Here is a 20,668-nt window from a genome sequence, read left to right on the forward strand (position 1 = left end):
AAATCTAAATGTCACTGAAGTGACTGAGTTTAACCACAAAAAACGTCTAACTACGTTGAATTATAATAAACACGGTATCTAGGTACCTGCTTACTATCTTTATGCTTACTATCACGGTACCTGTTACAAAACATAATATTAGTGTATTTCGGTTATTAGAAGGCTTAAGATTAGTACGTATTTGTAAGTGAAAGTTAATTGGAGTAACATAAAGATATTGTCATTGTCTTATAACAGTTATTTATTGCAAAAAATATTATACACAAAGAAATAAAACTTGATGTGACTGTACAAAAACCCGGTTGATTATTTTTTTATATATATTTTTCCCGTTATATATGTGTTATGATCTATTATAAAAACAATATCTCATGTGTATTGGTCCAACTCAAGGGTTCAGACTTCAGGCCTAACTTCCATAGTAAAATGCCCATTCTCCTTTGTGGTGTGTTTTTTATGATACACTTTCTAATATTATGAATGCGAATGTATTACTAATTATAGTGTAAAATGTAAAGTATGTAATGTTACGATATATTTTCGAAACCGCTAAATTGATTTTGAATATTTTGATAGTAGAATGGATAAAATTAAATAAAAAAATTATTAATATTATTTACTATATTATAATTTTAAATTATTAATTATTTCTTATTTTTATTTAACATTTTTAAAACATTATTATTTTTTGATTTATTGTTAAAGAAATAGATCTGATCTTTTATTTTTATTAACTTTATTATTTAAAAAGTACTCACGTTTTTCTGATATTCCAATCAAACATATTTTTTAAAGTACAGTTTATAATTAATACAAGATTAAGATTTGTTTACCAACTGAATAAAGTTTTGTTTATTCCATTTGAATATTTCAAATGGAATAAACAAAATTTAAAATTACATATTTATACTTTATTCATATATATTTTTCCTTTAATAACTTATTGAACATAAAATTTACATATGATACATATTTATTTACATAACTTATCGATAGTTCAACACGCAATTGATACCTACCCATCCCTATTTGTCACACACACATCTATATAGTATCTATAGCTCATCTGCCTACGATGTGCACTGAGCAATTTGTGCAATACACGCGCTCTATACTATTGTAATATATACTCTAGGGAAAATACCTTATCAATTGCTGAAAGCACGCGTAAACACAAATATTTGATGAATTTTTATGTATCTTTGTATAATTGCACTTTTCAATAATTGATTTAAAAAAAAATACAGACAATAGTTTATTCACCCTTTTTACTTTTTAATTATTTTACACAAAATACATTTTTGAACGCATGAATGTCAAACAATATTTTCCGTACCTATTTGACAGAATTGACAACTATACTCTGTCCATTATATTATTTGCTTTTTGACAGCTTCACGCCTATGAAAGATTGTATTGTCTATGTTAAAATGTCATACAAATAATTATCGTTCTTCATGGACAGGTCCCGCCCACTTAGTGATGTCTACACAGAATTATTCAATGATGGGTCGATAGATTATAATAATCGATAGAAATACTCTGTAAAATATATCCGATGCAGAAAAACTCTTCTATTATGTTATATAATTTAAACGTAAAGACAACCAAATTGTAAGATAGAAACCAATAAATAATAAAATATTACTTTAGTTTAGTTTTAACATACAATGCATAGATATGTGGTCTTATTATTACATATCTTATTAGTACGTTTACGTTGTAATTATTATTTACGTACCTGATTCGATTTATGATAATATTTTTAATTTATAATTGAAATGGTATCACAATCGATAATCTTTTGAACATCACTTCTGGTATCACCCGTCGAGCTGTCAAAAAGCAATTCTTATAGTGGACAGACTATAATGATTGACATCACAGAGTACATTATTATTACTGATTGACATGTACGAAAATAAAAATTATTTTTATAATTTCAAATTTAAATACACGATGTTATGAGCAAATTTGATATTATGTTGTCGATTCAAAAGTCTTGTTTTAATGCGTTCTTCAATTTGAGTGGAACTGAGAGTACAAATACCGTCAAATGCTTGACAGAAAGTATGTGGTCAACTTTTATATGGGAAAATGGAATTGTCGTCTTACTATATCTTACTCGCAATTATTCGAATTTTACTCACCTTTTAAACCTTCCCTAGACCTCCACGAATAATTCAAGACCAAGATAAGATAAATCCGTTCAGCCGTTCTCGAGTTTTAGCGAGACTAACGAACAGCAATTCATTTTTATATATGGGGCATTTCACGCCAAGCGGACACAGATTTCAGGGTCAGGTTTCAGATTTCGGTTATATTTTAGTATGTTACACCTGTCCTCGGTATGTATACGAAAAATTTTTGCATTTAGAAGCTTAGTTTTCAAAATACAGGTCTTTGAAGATGTCAGCAAGCGCGAGGTATGGGGGACTTTGAATATAATTATCAGTCCAAGAAAAGTAATTTTTAAATAAATTGATGACTGAATAATATACCCCATGAAATAAACTTTTTATGCTCATATTTCGAATTTTGAATTTATATTAAAATTCCTTAGAAAAATAAAAAAATATTTTTCTTTGTCATTTTTTACAAACTTTGCGTATTTTTAATTTTTTTAAAGATCATTAAATAAATAGCTTATATTATGCTTAAACTTCATGCAAAGTTCTAGAGTGGTCATCGCAGAAGTTTAGAAGCTACATGTATTATAATGTCGAAGCGCAGCAATATCCCCATACTAGCGCCTAGCGCGACGCACTGCAATATTCATAGAAACGGGGACAAAAAATAAATTCTAGAGATTTGAATTAAATGAAGTGTCAACAGATAGGTCTTTAAAAATTGATTAGAGGATTATATATAAGTTTTATGCTAAAATAAATAATTGACGAGATATACGTATTCAAAGTCGTAAAAATGTCATATTACTTTACTGAATATTTTTTTTTAAGAAATGTAACGGACAGTAATATGTGTTCTGTGGTAACGGACGTGACGTCGCCTGTCACCGCCGTCAAGCCAAGCCGCCATGTTGACATCCCCTCCTGCCAGCCGCCATGCCACCGCCATGCCTACCAGCCAGCCACGCGGAGGGGATAAGCCTATATATTAGCTGGCCATTGTTAAACGTGGATCATTCTTGTTAAAACTTTCAAAATAAATAAGTGTGTCGTTACGCTGCAATTTTATTTTCTCCATTGCTTCACAAATCAGAAGCGGGATGAAACGACATCGGCCACAAGTTTATCGACTTCCTGACGAATCAATGTCGGAGGAAGATGAGGGTACTTCTTCACCGCCTGCACGGAAGCTGCTCAAGAATCTGCTGGAAAAAGAAGTAGTTAAGGCTTTACGCAACCTGGAAGATGACCCCCAAGCTCCAAATAAGTCAAAAGTCCATCGTGCTGCATCTTTAATCCCGGAATTTGACCCTGATAGTGAGGAATGCACGGTACAAGCATGGATTCGTAAAATTGACCAAATTGGGGAAATAAATGGATGGGACGATACAACTAAATCATTTTACCTACAAGATAAGCTGCGAGGTCAAGCAAAGAAGTGGTATAATCGTCTAGAGAACTACGATTACACGTGGGAACAATGGAAGGATATGCTATTGCGAGCATTTCCTCGATATCGCGATTATGGAAACATGCTTGAAGAATTACTACAAAGGAAAAAAGCAACCTACAGAGACGATGACAAAATACTATCAAGATAAAATCGCCATGTGCTTCCGGTGCAAGTTATCCGATAGCGCCAGCGTTTCCTGTATCATTCGTGGTCTGCCACTATCGCTACAACCTAACGCTCGAGCCTTCCAATGCCACACGCCAGGAGAGCTTTACGAAGGATTTTTATGTGCACTTGACGACTACCGTACTTTACCTATCGACACAAGGTTTCATAAAAATTTGGTGAGTAGGCCATCTCACCTGGATAAAAAGTCAATGCCACCCAATGTCGAAACAGACCCGTGTCCGAGATGCAAGAAAACTGGTCATTTACTGCGTGATTGCTCCCTACCTGACACACGTACATGTTATAAATGTGGAAATAAGGGACACATTGCTTCACGTTGTTCTACAATTGCCACGGAAAATAGAAGATCTATCTCAACCGACAACATAAAAGAAGTAAATGTACTACGCCCTTATAATGAAATATACAAAAAGGTCGTTAAAGTCAATGGCATCCACGTGAAAGCATACATTGATACCGGCAGTCAAGTCAACGTTTTAAACGATCAAGTATCGAACGCATTGTCATTGGATGTCAAACCGACGAGTGTCATTTTAAAAGGATTCTCCGGTGGACTCTCAACGAGTCGTGGAGAAGTCGAATTTCAATTAGAAATTGACGGTATAACCATGAAATGCCACGCCTACGTGTCTAGCATCAAAATGGCCGATGTTAATCTTTTAATCGGTCAGCCTGTCATCAACAGCGAAGGTATGACATTGACAGTTAGCAAAGGCATAATCAAATTTAATCGTACTCAAGATCCCAATCCCATTTGCGATATTGAGGCTATCGAAGACCATGATCGCTTTAAAGTCGTCACAGTCAACGAAGAGAGACTTCCACCTGGCTCTTCCATCATTCAAGTGCGGGTTCTCGGAAATAAGGTCGGCAACGATGCGGTTACACCGCCTCGGCATCATGAGCTGCAGGGAGTGGCCTACTCTCTTCCATCCACCCTGCTCACTGGTGAAGACGGGTACATCAAAGTCATCAACATGGGCTGCGAGGTTATCGTGTGGCCGCCGGGAGAGGTCCTAACCAGGGCTGAAAGCTGCCAGGAGTCTCCACTACAGCCAAATAGCCAGGTACCTTACCCTTGCTTGCCATAGATTTGCCAATTATAATGCTAATAATAAAGCTTACTAGTGATCAGCCTATTTACCGCCAGCCTTATCGATTATCGCATAGCGAACAAGCAGTAGTTCAGTCTAAAGTGATTTATTAGATGCCGAGATTATCAAGGAGTCTGAATCTAGTTATGCATCTCCGGTCATATTAGTCAAAAAGAAAAACGGTGACAGTAGGATGTGTGTTGATAACCGTGCCTTAAATGCTTATTACCGTAAAAGATAGATTTCTATTGCCAAACATAGACGATCAGGTTTCGAAATTAGCGGGCCACAAATATTTTACGAGTATCATCAATAATTACGTGTTAGTAATGAAGATACACACAAAACTGCATTCATAACACCTCAAGGTCATTTCGAGTACACTCGTATTCCATTCGGTTTAGCGAACGCGCCATCCGTTTTTATGCGGTTGATAAATAAAATAGTTGAATCTGTAGGTAGAACTGAAAATAATAATGTTATAGTCGAGCCAATTTAATAGGCAACATTTGACGTCTATTAATTTTATCTTCAAAGAGAGGTAACCTGCTTTAAAACATCGATTAAAGTGAATTTGAAACATTTGTCAATCGAATTTATTAATTTATGATGATTTTTATTCACAAGTAATCAATGCATTCGATTCTAGATGTCAGATTTCGATTTTTAGAGTAACGTCTCTGGTATTTAAAAAGAAAGAAGGTTTATTGACACAAAATTGTAGCGACGTCAGTTCTTCAATTCAGAAATTGTTTATTATGTTTAGAATGGTTTATCAGTAAAATGGCTCTACTATAAAAACAAACATGGTAAACGTGAAATTTTGGCATTTCTGGACGATTTACTCTTACCCTCGAATGACGTTATGTCAGGCTTAGACATTTTGCAAGCGGTACTTGTCAAGCTTGAAGTAGAAAATTTAAAATTAAACATGAGTAAGTTTTCGTTCTTGCAAAATGAAATAACGTATTTAGGTCATAAAATATCGGCTAAGGGTATTCAACCGGGCGATTCAAAGTTATAAGCGGTGTCTCGTTTTCCAACACCGACCAATGTTCATAGTGTGCGTCAATAATTATCGGGTTGTGTAGTTATTTTCGTAAGTTTATTTACAATTTTGCTATCATTGCCCGCCCTTTTACCGATTTAACTAAAAAGAAAGCTTCGTGGATATGGAGTAGTGATCAAAACAATAGTTTCGAACAATTAAAAAAAAGTGTTTGTGTTCCGAGCCTGTGTTAGCTATGTACGACCCTGTGCTTTCTACAGAAATACATACTGACGCGTGTAAATTAGGAATAGCCGGTATACTTCTACAAAAACAGATTGATGGTACGTTGCGACCCGTTTTATATTTTAGTAGGGTGACAAGTAAAGAGGAAAGCATGTATCATAGTTATGTACTGGAAACTCTTGCCGTAGTAGACTCCTTGCGTCATTTTCGCGTATATACAGTAGGAAAAAAAGGTTAAGATTGTTACTGATTGTACAGCAGTCCGCGCTACGCTTACTAAACGTGACATTATACCACGTATCGCAAGGTGGTGGCTTTCTATACAAGATTACGATATAAGCGTAGAGTATAGGCCGGGGGAACGAATGAAACATGTAGATGCGTTAAGTAGACATCCAGTAGACACTATGAACGTGAATCGTCTCGAAGTAGCGGATTGGTTTTATATGGTGCAATGTCAGGATACTAAAAGCGAGCGCTAGAATGAAACGTAACTTCGATAGGAAACGAAAATCCGCTCACATATATAAGAAGGGTGATTTATTGCTAACGCGTCAAGCACCTACTTGTTCAGCATCCAAAGTTAACACTAAACTTGACGACTTGCATTCCGGTTCTTATGTCGTAACGAAAGTATTGGGCAATGATAGGTACCAAATTAGAAGTATATAGAGTTTTAGTGGGTTAGTAGCTGCAGATTCGTTGAGGCCCTATAAAAGTATTGTTACAGTTTCTGATAGTGCTAGCAGTTCGGATGAGCAAATGGAAACCGAAGATCTTATTGATTTATTAGAGAGCTAATTATTTTTGTTGTTCCTGTGGGAACAACTGTTTCAGGATGGCCGAGTGTAACGGACAGTAATATGTGTTCTGTGGTAACGGACGTGACGTCGCCTGTCACCGCCGTCAAGCCAAGCCGCCATGTTGACATCCCCTCCTGCCAGCCGCCATGCCACCGCCATGCCTACCAGCCAGCCACGCGGAGGGGATAAGCCTATATATTAGCTGGCCATTGTTAAACGTGGATCATTCTTGTTAAAACTTTCAAAATAAATAAGTGTGTCGTTACGCTGCAATTTTATTTTCTCCATTGCTTCACAAAAACTAAAGTAATATTTTCTTGCTTGTTATTTACCACTATAAAATCTTATTAAAACCTGAAACGGTGTTATTAACTAACTATAATGAGATAAATACTGCAGTACGCTGTACGGTGCGCTAACCAACTAAGCGCTAGTATGGGGATATTGCCGCGCTTCGACATTATAATACATGTAGATTCTAAAGTCCTGCGATGACCACTCTAGAACTTTGCATGAAGTTTAAACATAATATAAGCTATTTATTTAATGATCTTTAAAAAAATTAAAAATACGCAAAGTTTGTAAAAAATGACAAAGAAAAATATATTTTTATTTTTCTAAGGAATTTAAATATAAATTCAAAATTCGAAATATGAGCATAAAAAGTTTATTTCATGGGGTATATTATTCAGTCATCAATTTATTTAAAAATTACTTTTCTTGAACTGATAATTATATTCAAAGTCCCCCATACCTCGCGCTTGCTGACATCTTCAAAGACCTGTATTTTGAAAACTAAGCTTCTAAATGCAAAAATTTTTCGTATACATACCGAATCTCAAAAATTAAAAAAAAGATTTCTCTGTAATTACACGTTTCCGCACGAAAAGCCGCTAATGTATGTTTCGGGGCATCATTATCGATCGATAAAAATTAAAATCGCGCCGAAATTCGTGCCGCACGTTTCTAAAGTCAACCCGATTAGATTATATGGCTATTCCTACACTACATCTTCACGGTAAGTGAAAGCTGCCTTAATAACTCCCTTTAATTTGCTCCACATCTGCTACTGCAACTATGTGCCGAGTTTTGTGTAAGGCAAGTTTATTCCCCATGGTTATTTTGTAAGTAGGTAGTAGTTTTAAAGTGAAACTTTTATTATATCGTCTCAAACTTTTTGGTCTGTGTAGCGCATGTCGCGTGTATCGCGGCTGCCGAGTAGGTATACCTACTCGGCAGCCGACCGTCACGCGACATGCGCTACACAAAGCAGTGTTCGGAACCGTTCGAACAGTTTCACTTTTACCATGGTTTCATAAAACCACACATGCTTTTTTTTTATTGCCCTTGGTGGATGGTAAATTGGTAAGTGGTGACCACCTTGAGGTATAAGTTCTTCAGTATCACATGCTAGTAATTTCACTGGCTGCTTTACCCTACATATCATAGTTGCATAGTGGATAATGTTAAGGTACCCATCCAAATGTAACCACATATATAATTTAAATTTTTCACTGTTGCAGGTGATTTATCTTCAACACAAGTGGTTACTGTGCCCGCTCCTGATTTAGATCATTCATTACCACAGGTGACACTGTCACTTCCAGAAGCTTCAACTGAAACAGTTACAGGTACACTTCTAAGACTACTTTTATTTTCACATTGTGAAAGCTACCTCTATGAATAATGCAAAACAAACTTAATTTTGCGGTTCAACTCCTAGAAACAGCTACTGTACCAGCCGCAAATAATGAGTTTGTCGCCCTTTTTTTGAATTCCATGCGAACAAAGTCACGGGCTCAGATAGTTTGATATAAATTTGGATATAATTGACCATTTATCATATTATAACTTGACATAATTTTATTTGTTATTCAACATTATTGTAAATAATGGCATGCTGTTGTTTCAGGTTCCATCTCTCAAAACGCAATAATAGCAGAACATTCGTACTGTATACAGTCAGACAAAGCAGTTTTGAAGAATAAAAGTGAGTATATCAGTGGGATCTTTATCCCACTGTGGCTATGGCCATCATTGCACTCCTTTGAGTGCAATGATGGCCATAGCCACTATGATAATAAAATAACTTCATAGCATAAATTTCTCACTGTTGGGTAGGGGCTCCCTATATTTGGACGGAAATTGGCCTATTATACTACACTGGCTACACATGTTGGCATAGGCTTTGGTTTCAAGGTTTCCTTATCTTGCAGTGATGATATTTGCCTTTTTTTTATTTACGACATCCTCCGGTTGGAATAGTGCAGTAATGCTGTGTTTTTACCCGACTACGGCAAAGCAAAAGGAGGGTTATGATTTTGACAGGCTATGTATGTATGTATGTATGTTCATCTGTTCCCTCGTAACTTCTAAACTACTTATCAGAATTCGACAAATGACATATCATTAGAAGCGTCTTAATTGTCCGCTGGTTATAGGCTATATGGGGTTTCACAAAATCTAATGTGGCGCCCTCTAGCGGTCAAAACATACAGAGTAAAAAAATAAAGTTAAGATAAATATGCCGTGTTTGGTATCATTTGAAAGCTTTTTACTTGCACATTTTGAATATATATATATTACTAGCATTTGCTTGTGACTTTACCTGTATTCATGGGCTGATTGCATATAATTCACATCTTTTCGTTCATAGCTTCTTTATTAGTTCATCAATTTAACTTTTGTCAATATTATGCGCAACAAATACACTTTAACACCAAAATAGTACAAATAATAAAAAGTAAAAGAACTAAAACCCAACTACGACAAAAAACGACGCTGAAAAAGTATAAAACAAGATTTTCAGAATTCCACTATGTAGAGATAAATTTTCATGTTTGGAAAGGCGTAGTCACACGTTACATATATCTACCGTAGCACTTTGACAACGTGTGACTACGCCTTTCCAAACATGAAAATTTATCTCTACATAGTGGAATTCTGAAAATGTTGTTTTATACTTTTTCAGCGTCGTTTTTTTGTCGTAGTTGGGTTTTAGTTCTTTTACTTTTTATTATCTTAAAATGCCACTACCCACATAATATAAACTTACTTAATAAGTGAATCCTATAGTAGTGCATCAAGCATGTATGCAAAAGGTAGCAACTTAGCAAGGGAAATATGTCAAGATTGTAGCAAGTGGCACTCTTTGTTCTCTGCCTACCTCAATGGGATGGTGGCTTTAGTTTATGTATGTGTGTATCCTATAAGGTTTCAGATTTTGCCCCACAGTAAACCATTAAGAGTGCATACTGTGTAACAAATTTCGAAGTTTCCTACTATTATTAAAAGTTTTGTATATCAACTTGCAAATTTGTGCAACACATGCGTGTAATAAAGAAATTTAATATAATAATATCTCCGGACAACTCACACACGGCCATCTGATCCCAAAGTAAGCAAGCATCAAGAAGAGCTTGTGTTATGGTGATCAGACAACTAATAAACATACTTATATATTTCTAAATACATACATAAATTAGATAAATAACACCCAGACACAGAACAAATGATCATGCTCATCACACAAAGATTTGTCCTGGGTGGGAATCGAACCCACGACCTCCAGTTTAGCAGTCAGGGTCACTAACCAAGTAACCACTAGACCAACAGACCAGTCAAATAAATAAATCAAATATTGGGGTACAGAGTGGTATTGACTACGCAAAAGGAGCCACAACTTCAAAACAAGACTTGCTAGCGCTTCGAAAATGATCATGGACCGAGCTCTAGAAAAAGTGACAGCAAATATGACACCTGCTGCCAAAATTTTTACTAAAATGCAATGTAGGGAAAGCTACAAAAAATCGAAAGGGAGAAGATTTACATTGAAGGAGAAAGTATTATCACTTTTAATGTATAAAAGAAGCCCTAAGTGCTGTACACTGCTAGCTTCATATTTTTGTTTACCCTCGGCAAAAGCCTTGAAAAGATTACTGGCAAAAGTGGAGATAGAAAGTGGAATGAACAAAGCAGTATTTTTAAAAATGAAGGAAACAGTGAAAGCCTTGTCTCCCCAAGATCGACTATGCTGTCTAATATTCGACGACAATACGACGCGGCCAAAGACAAACTAAAAGGTTTTGCTTGGGGCAGCAAAACCTTTGCTGATCATGATTCATGTCCTAGTATACATGGTCAAGGGTATTAGAAAAAAAAAATTAAACAGCCAGTGGCATATTACTTTACCAGTTGTTTAAAGAAAAGTAATTTAAAGGAAATAACCCTGAATATTATCAGGTATGTTCAGAGGACAGGTTTAAATGTTTTGTGTACAGTTTGTGACCAAAGCGCCACAAATGTAGCTGCAATCAATGAAATGATTGAAGAAACAAAAAGAAAATACTTCCAGCAAAACAAAGAGTGGCGACACAGTATAATAGAAGTAAGTGGCAAACAAATAGTTCCGTTGTTTGATGTTCCCCATCTGATTAAAGGCGTAAGAAATAATCTTTTGACTAAAGACATGAAGTATTTTGATTTTGAGGAACAAGTGGAGAAAATCATTAAATGGCAATATTATCAACAAGTTTACGAAGCGGATCAAAGTTACGGCGAATTGAAACTCCTTCAAAAATTGACAGACGAGCATGTATACACAGAGAAAATGAAGAAAATGAAGGTGAAAACAGCTGCGCAAATCTTCAGCCACAGCGTCGCTGTGGCAGCTGAACACCTCACGGGATGAGGCGTGTGTCCGGTGGAATGTCGACAAATTATAAAATTCACGAAAATTATGGACAATCTTTTTGACTCGTTAAATGCAAGTACATTTTATCCCAACAATGGCAAAATATATAAAAGTTGTGTTAGAAAGAATTCACCTCATCATCAATTATGGACAGAAGCCTTGCGAATTCTAAAATCTATAAAATTTCTAAAAAGTAAAAAAGATAATAAAGATCAAAACTACTATATTGATTGTACAGTACCATCAATAAGTAATTTTATCCGTACCATTGAAGGTATAATATTTGTGGAAAATACTATCCGAAAAATATGCATTTGATGCCATGCTTACACGGAATTTTAATCAGGACCCATTAGAAAACTTCTTTGGGAACATAAGAAGTTATGGTGTACGCAATACGGCACCCAATACTATTCACTTTGAGGGTGCCTATAAATCATTACTTTTAAATAATTTTAACACACCACACTCGGTCAATAGTAATTGCGAAAATGATGACAATAATGTGTTACATTCATTAGACTTCTTTTTAAAAGAATAATCTAATGTTCCCAATGATGAGGCACTACTTTTTCAGTCTGCGAGTAATGAGGGTGAAGAAATTGTAGTGCCTCAAATAAATATTGACTGTGATCCAAAAGATGTGGGACAGGCAAATTATGTATGTGGATGGGTCCTCAGTAAATGTTTGAAAAATATAAGCAAAGATTGTAAGATCTGTAAAAAAGACATGGTCGGTGATAAATAAATAAATAAAAATAAATAAAAATCATTTATTGATCAATTTGTGGGTTAGGTACAAACATGTAACATTTGGACCCCAAACTAGGACAGCCTGTATTTTGGGGTCCACCTTCCTTAATGACACAATAATAACAAAACTATAGCATAATATTAACTTAAATAATGATTTAGGTAATTTAGCTATTTTTTATACAAAATTATACAAAATAAAATTTAAATTATACATTTTAACTCAAATTTAGTAGATACTAGATTTCCGCCCGCGGCTTCGCCCGCGTTTTCAAAGGAAAACCCGCATAGTTCCCGTTCCCGTGGGATTTCCGGGATAAAACCTATCCTATGTGTTAATCCAAGTAACCCTCTATATGTGTGCTAAATTTCATTGTAATCGGTTCAGTAGTTTTTACGTGAAAGAGTAACAAACATCCATACATCCATAAATCCTTACAAACTTTCGCCTTTATAATAGTATTAAGATTAAGATTAAGATGAAAGTGAACGTTTTATCAAAATCGGTTCATCCATTTATTTGATATAGGGGTAAAAGTAGGAATAAATAAATGAATTTTATCTGAGGAAAATTCGTATGTCAGGAAAATTTTTCCAAGTCCGGAAAATTTCCATACGCCAGGAAAAATTCTATACGTCGGGAAAATTTATACAGATGAGGAAAATTCGTATAAGTCAGGAAAATTTTTCTAAGTCCGGAAAATTTCCATACGCCAGGAAAATTTCTATACGCCAGGAAAATTTCTTTAAGTCGGGAAAATTTAAACAGATGAGGAAAATTCGTATAAGTCAGGAAAATTTTTCTAAGTCCAGAAAATTTTCATACGCCAGGAAAATTTCTATACGTCAGGAAAATTTCCATACGCCAGGAAAATTTCTATACGTCAGGAAAATTTATTTAAGCCAGGAAAATTTCTATACGCCAGGAAAAATTTCTATAAGGTGGAAAAGGATAGGTTAGGTTAGGTTAGGTTAGGTTAGGAAAATTTTTCTAAGTCCGGAAAATTTCCATACACCAGGAAAATTTCTATACGTCAGGAAAAATTTCTATAAGGTGGAAAAGGATAGGTTAGGTTAGGTTAGGTTAGGTTAGGTTAGGAAAATTTTTCTAAGTCCGGAAAATCGACGACGACTCCATTTCGCCTCGTTCCTTTTTGATATTATTAAGTTTGAGTCCACCAAATACCTTTTTCAAAAGTTGGTTTGGATGGGAGATCATCAGGCAGCGTACAAAACGAGACAAGCAGCGACTAAACTGATGATTCCTAAACACCACTCTGCCAGTTTCCGAGGTAGCTTCAAATACAGTGCCACTAAGTGTTGGAACAATTTACCACCGCCGCTGCCTAGCCTCCGCGCGGTTGAGAACTTTAAAAAAAAATACACTGTTATATTACTTGAGAAACAGATCCAACCTTAGTGGCCACTGCAGGTGATGATAATTGGATAAATATAATAAATAGTATCTGTCTCCATCTAATATTTGTAAATCTATCAAATGTATAATATGGAATATAATATGTTAACTAAACTTACCTTTATCTATTTATACACATATTTATTCTACACATACTTACATCATATTTATTCTATTAACTAGCTTCCGCCCGCGACTCCGTCCGCGCGGATGTCGGTCATCGCGTGGATGGTTTATTTCTTCATTTTGAGTAACTCTGACAATGACATCTTATAAATATCTATTGGACCCAAATACGGCTAGGCCTATAATAATACGCTACGTGTTGGCGGTTCTACAGAACATATGGATAAAACTGAAAAATTAAGATTATTTTTTTTTCCATGTATTTTTCCAGGATAAAAAGTATCCTATTTTACGCCCAGGATAATAAGGTATAATTATACCAAGTTTCATCGAAATCGAACCGGTAGTTTTCACGTGATGTCTTCACATACAGACAGACAGACAGACAGACAGACAGACAAAAAATTTTTTAATCACATATTTGAGTTTGGTATCGATCGAGTAACACCCCCTGCTATTTATTTTTTCAATATTTTCAATGTACAGAAATGACCCTTCTACAGATTTATTATATGTATATAGATACTCATATGTTGTGCGTGCGTGTTTGAATGAGTGTGCGTGTTTGTATGCATGTGTGAGCGTGTGTGTATGTATGAGTGTGTGTGTGTGTGTGTGTGAATGTATGTGTGAATGAGTGTGTAAGCGCGTGAGTGGATGTAGTGGCACAGAATACATAATAGTAGCTAAACGCTACAGAACGGACACTCTCCGCCTCCCGCCAAAATTAAACACTTACCTCACCCCGCACGATCAGTCTAAAAATGGTCCACATTTTTCTACAAGGACGATACGCAACGAAGATTGACAACATTAATCAAATTGACTTAAAGTAATTTTATTATTTTGGATTTGTGATTATCGTTTTTCGTAGAAAATGGTTAGATATTGTGCTGTTTACGGATGTATTTCATCAGAAAAATGCGAATTTTTTTTTTACGCTAGTCACAAATGTGCCAACCATAAAGCGTTAACACACACATTTGCAGTCTCTACAGTGTGACTGTCAAAACGATAATTTTGTATGGAGTGTCCGGGGTGTGGTAGTGGCCATAGTGGTTGCGTTTGCTAAATTTTTATTTGAACTATGTATTGTTCAGTATCTGAATAATTCTGGGTCAGCAACCACTCTGTAACCTTCTTTTTACATTTTACTAAGGTAAGATTTAGTCCATTGAATGAGTCCCTCCAAGAGGGGTCTAGAGTGCGTGAGTTAGTAACGTAAGATGTTTCTTCGGAAACATGTCAAGAGTCCCTAGGTAATAAACATACTAAAACCCCGGTACACTAGGAGAAGCCCCGGAGTGGGGGGAGGGGGGAAATGGGTCCATTTTTTCATTTTTCGCTTAAATCTCTAAAACGGTACATGTTAGAGAAAAACTTTCAAGGAAAAGTTGAAAGGCCATAAAATTATCTACAAGTTGTACCTAAATCATTTTTTCCTATATCCTACCGTTTCTGAGTTATACGCAGTAAAAAATGATTTTGGCTCAAACAATTTCCCCATACTACACATCAATCGATCAAAAAATATTTCTTTCTTCCAAAAAACTCAAATGTGCAACTTGTGACCGGTACTGATAGATTTAGACTACAAGCCCGCATATGAAAAAAATATGGGTCAAATGAACCACCAGGGGTCATATCTAGAACGAAAGAAGAGCAAAAAATAATAAGATTCATCACTATGCCGTCACTTGTAAGCTGTCCAACTGAGTGCAGATGAGAATTGAAAAGTACAGGTAGACTCGGTAAATTTTGGTCATATATTTTTGTACGGCATTCTTAACCATCGATAGATCCATTAAAAATAATAAGAAACCGCTCAGTGCCGTACAAAAATGTTGGTCCACCAAGTCGGAATTTTTATTTAATTTCCGAGAGTTACCGGGGGTAAATTTGGTCATTTGACCATGTACGGCATCTGTGTCATACTATTGCTATACTGCTTTTAATCCATTATTCCGCAATGCCGTACAAAAATCATGGGGACAAGGGGAAAAAATCGAGAGTTGCAATCCCCTCTCTTTCCCCACTCCAGGGGGTCATTTGACTAAGTACGGCTTCGGTTCCAAAGCATTATCTAGCACTCAAAAGTACTATTAAAAGCAATGCCGTCAAAAAATAATTGTTCTTTTAAATGTATACCAATAATCATCTTAATTTCATCGAATTCTTGATATAAAGAGCTGTAAGGTCATTTGACCCTGTACGGGAACTTTTTTTTTAACATGATATTGTAAAATTCAATTGTTGTATAGTATTGCCGTTCAAAAGAAACCGTTCTAAAAAAAGTTATAGAGAAATGCAAAACCAGAAATTTTGTTAAAGTTTAAACATCGTAGATTAATGAAATATAATAGTTTTCTACACTTTATTCGTTGTTTTAAATAGTATTAACATAGATAAATTAGGAAAAAACGATGCTGTACATTTTTGTGCAGACCACATCTTTTAGGCTGATGAAAGCGACGAAAGCTACAATTTTAAGGGTGCTTTATGGCCATTTGATACAGTACGGCATTAACATATTTTTACCCAACTACGGCAAAGCAAAAGGAGGGTTATGGTTTTGACAGGTCTTGTATGTATGTTCATCTATTCCCTCGTAACTTCTAAACTACTTATCAGAATTCGACAAATAACATATCATTAGAAGCATCTGAATTGTTCACTGGATAACCAGCGACCAGCTAGCTAAAGGCTATATGGGGTTTCACAAAATCTAATGTGGCGCCCTCTAGCGGACAAAACATACAGAGTAAAAAAATAAAGTTAAGATAAATATGCCGTGTTTGGTATCATTTGAAAGCGCTTTACTTGTACATTTTGAATATGTATATAATACTAGCATTTGCTTGTGACTTTACCTGTATTCATGGGCTGATTGCATATAATTCACATCTTTTCGTTCATAGCTTTTTATTAGTTCATCAATTTAACGGAGTCCATTCCACTTGACTCCGACTTTCCAAGGTGATAATTAACCACCTCGAGCTTCTTAATATTAATGTATATTTATATTTTATTATCAAAATATAAAGCAAACATTTCGTTATATGGATTTTTTCTTTTTCAGATTTTTCCCCTTTGAACCAACGAAAATGTACGGCACATGAAAAAATATTATCTATGCATAAAATACTTTAAAAATAAATTTATTTCGTGTTGTGTCAAATGACCCCCTGGAGTGGGGAAAGAGAGGGGATTACAACTCTCGATTTTTTCCCCTTGTCCCCATGATTTTTGTACGGCGTTGCGGAATAATGGATTAAAAGCAGTATAGCAATAGTATGACACAGATGCCGTACATGGTCAAATGACCAAATTTACCCCCGGTAACTCTCGGAAATTAAATAAAAATTCCGACTTGGTGGACCAACATTTTTGTACGGCACTGAGCGGTTTCTTATTATTTTTAATGGATCTATCGATGGTTAAGAATGCCGTACAAAAATATATGACCAAAATTTACCGAGTCTACCTGTACTTTTCAATTCTCATCTGCACTCAGTTGGACAGCTTACAAGTGACGGCATAGTGATGAATCTTATTATTTTTTGCTCTTCTTTCGTACTAGATATGTCCCGTGGTGGTTCATTTGACCCATATTTTTTTCATATGCGGGCTTGTAGTCTATTGCTCTTAATTAGGTCTATAATTGGTAAAATAAACACATTCCTCCATGGAAGCCTTTAGAAGGAATCGATTGTCAAAATATTATATTAGGGCAGTTTGAGTTACTGAACTTGATCTTTTTATCTTTTTCTTCCAAAAAACTCAAAAGTGCAACTTGTGACCGGTACTGGTAGATTGCTCTCAATTAGGTCTATAATTGGTAAAATAAACACATTCCTCCGTGGAAGCCTTTAGGAGGAATCGATTGTCAAAATATTATATTAGGGTAGTTTGAGTTGCTGAACTTGATCATTTTATTTTTTTCTTCCAAAAAACTCAAAAGTGCAACTTGTGACCGGTACAGATAGATTGCTCATAATTAGGTCTATCATTGATAAAAATACTAGATTCCACCACGGAGGCGTTTACGGGGAATTGAATTTTATTAGGGTAGTTACGATACTTGAACTTTCTATTTTTTTTCTTCCAAAAAACTCAAAAGTGCAACTTGTGACCGGTACCGATAGATTAAATGTATAAATGTGTAATTGTCATTGAGATAATATAGTATACGTATGGAGGAGACACCACGAACAAAATCTGTGCGCCATTTTTTTGCTCTAACTAAGTTTTAAAAATTATTATCTAGTTAGGTACTTACCGATGAAAATTTATGTTAGTCACTTTTCCGTATTATTTGTATTATTTGTGCAATATCGTAACACTCACGAAGGCATATTTGATACGTTTTACTTTAAAACATAAAAAAATGAGCGTGCAGTTACGCCATATGGCGTATGTTGAGCAGAACATAAGTGATGTAGGCGGTGTCGTCTCCATATGTATATCTCAATGGTAATTGTTCAATAAAATATATATTTGTTCCCAGCGGCGGCCTTACCCATTGCGAGGCTCCGGGCGGCAGGCCCTTTGCGAGGCCCTTTGCTCTTTGTGAAATGTATGTGATGCGAAAGTAGGTCTGGTTGTTTGGTTTAGGTATTTGTCATGTTTGAGGAGAAATGATAAAGTTATACAAATGAATAAAATTTGAGTTTTAAAATATTTATATATTTATACATAGAAAGATTAACCAAATTAACAAATACAGAGATGATAAATTTTAAAATTGATGTTTGCGGCTTTTCCTAAGGCTAAAATCTTTAATTAAAGCACAATAATCCAACGAATGAGCTACGTCATTTTCGATTGAAAGAATAGCAAGGGCTGAAAGCCGATCTTGTGTCATCGAATTCCTCAAATATCGTATAGGAGCTACCAACGTTGACAAGAGAGCATTTTAGTATAGTTGGTTCTTTGATATACTGTTCCTCTTGCTATTTCGGTTAGAGTCCGGGTTGTCTGGCTGGTCGCAGTGGTTGCGTTTAGTAGTGCGCATCTTATCTGCACAGGAAAATATCCTTAACTAGCTGCTCCACGCGGTTTCACCCCCGTGGCTCCACTCCTGTTGCCCTTAGCGTGATGAAATATAGCCTATAACCTTCCTCGATAAATGGGCTATCTAACACCGAAATAATTTTTCTAATCGGACCAGTAGTTCCCGAGATTAGTGCGTTCAAAACAAACAAACAAACAAACTCTTCAGCTTTATAATATTAGTATAGATTTAAAGTCATTTTTTAACGCGTAATTTTTAATCTTTTGGCCTTTAGATAGATCCATGAGACATAATTTTTTTATTGCAAGACGTTTTTTTCGTTGTTAAATAGGTGCCAGACGCAATTTTTTATTTCAAAATCATTAAAATGTCATCGAAATAAGTGAAATTTTATTTCGTTTCCCACTGCTATCATTTACACCTAATTATTGCAAAATATCAGACATGTCACACATATTAAATTATCGTCTTCATTCAGATTCATAAAAACTCGTAATCATTATGTCTTATAACAAAACTTTACCTCTGTCACAAACAATATTTAGAAGAATACAATTTTTACGTACATTTGTATGTATAACTAGCGGTCCGCCCCGGCTTCGCCCGTGGAACATATTTACGTTTTCTCTACATAAAAACCATCCTCGGACTTCAAGGAATATAATAAAAAAAGAATTATCGAAATCGGTTCAGCCGTTCTCGAGTTATGCGCTTACCAACACATTTTGCGATTCATTTTTATATACATAAGAAGATTAAGACCGACACAACTACTGTGGCTTTCTGTTAGCGTAGCGTTCAATAGAATAGACTACGAATGTATGAGATTGACGTAAGCTGTAGATACGTTTATCTACAGCCTACGTCAATCTCATACATTCGTAGTCTATTCTATTGAACGCTACGCTAACAGAAAGCCACTTGCATAGGGGGGCTGACCTTATCTTCTGCAATATCAAAAATCCTTTTTTTTATTATCGTACAATTACCATAAGCAGTACAAACAAACATATTACATAGGTACATTGCTAGTGTCAGCAATATTGATATTTAAAAAATACTTTTATCACTCAAGTATATCGTAGTTTTAGTGGTTAAAGAAATCTTTTCTCTACGTATTCACATTACATTCATTATTCTATCACAGATACTGATCTTTTTCTTTGAAATATAAGTCACAACAAGCCTTAAGAGAAACAAGATTTTTTTGTATTGAAACTATATCAAACAACTATGTCGTAGAACCGATTATCTCCACACTCAAAATATCCATTCTCATTTCCATTGAAAGATCCAGATCTGCATTTGAAACACTCCGAACTTTATAAGTTCCAATAGATGGCGCTGTTTTAAAAATGTGACACTTTCTGTTAGTTTTCTTCTCTTTGACTGCACCGTAGTATATTATTATTAGTCTGTGGACTGCACGAGTATGATCTCGAAGTTAGAGAAAATAATTGATTTAGGGCTGATTTTTCAATCCTTGGTTAAAACTTATTCGTCGAATAATGTATAAAACTACCATTTTAAAAACGTATTTTAATTGCCCGTATTTGACAGTTTACGTGACATTTTAATATTATCATGTAATACTTTATTGGACGGATAAGTTTTATCCAAGCATTGAAAAATCGGCCCTTAATGAAAATCAGAGAAAGATTTTTTAAATGGAATTTTTTATTGTAGAGTACCATCTAAAAATGTATTATTATTTAATCTATAAGTACTAATATTATAGTGACATATCACACTAGCGGATTGCG

The 20,668-nt window shown here is 35.2% G+C and overlaps 1 protein-coding gene and 1 long non-coding RNA gene across 2 annotated transcripts in view; both read left to right on the top strand.

Moving 5' to 3' along the window:
• LOC149480005 (uncharacterized) overlaps positions 1-7,167 on the top strand; it is a 340,612-nt gene extending 333,445 nt beyond the window's left edge. Inside the window, exons 2-3 of the mRNA XM_089707266.1 lie at positions 2,961-4,838; positions 6,937-7,167. Coding sequence (XP_089563392.1) covers positions 3,654-4,838; positions 6,937-6,951 — 1,200 coding nt within the window. The 5' untranslated portion in view covers positions 2,961-3,653 and the 3' untranslated portion in view covers positions 6,952-7,167. The remainder of the gene's footprint in view (positions 1-2,960; positions 4,839-6,936) is intronic.
• Positions 7,168-7,221: 54 nt separating this feature from the next.
• On the top strand, positions 7,222-17,691 carry LOC149480019 (uncharacterized). The gene is made up of 4 exons (XR_016317115.1): positions 7,222-7,920; positions 8,426-8,533; positions 8,815-8,892; positions 16,971-17,691. It is a non-coding gene; the product is annotated as an uncharacterized LOC149480019 (long non-coding RNA).
• The last annotated feature ends 2,977 nt before the right edge of the window (positions 17,692-20,668 follow it).

This window comes from Colias philodice, chromosome 19, assembly GCF_061535455.1.
Source record: "Colias philodice isolate Cphi_HAF_F1 chromosome 19, ilColPhil1 Martin Lab GWU primary, whole genome shotgun sequence".
Lineage (NCBI taxonomy): Eukaryota > Metazoa > Arthropoda > Insecta > Lepidoptera > Pieridae > Colias > Colias philodice.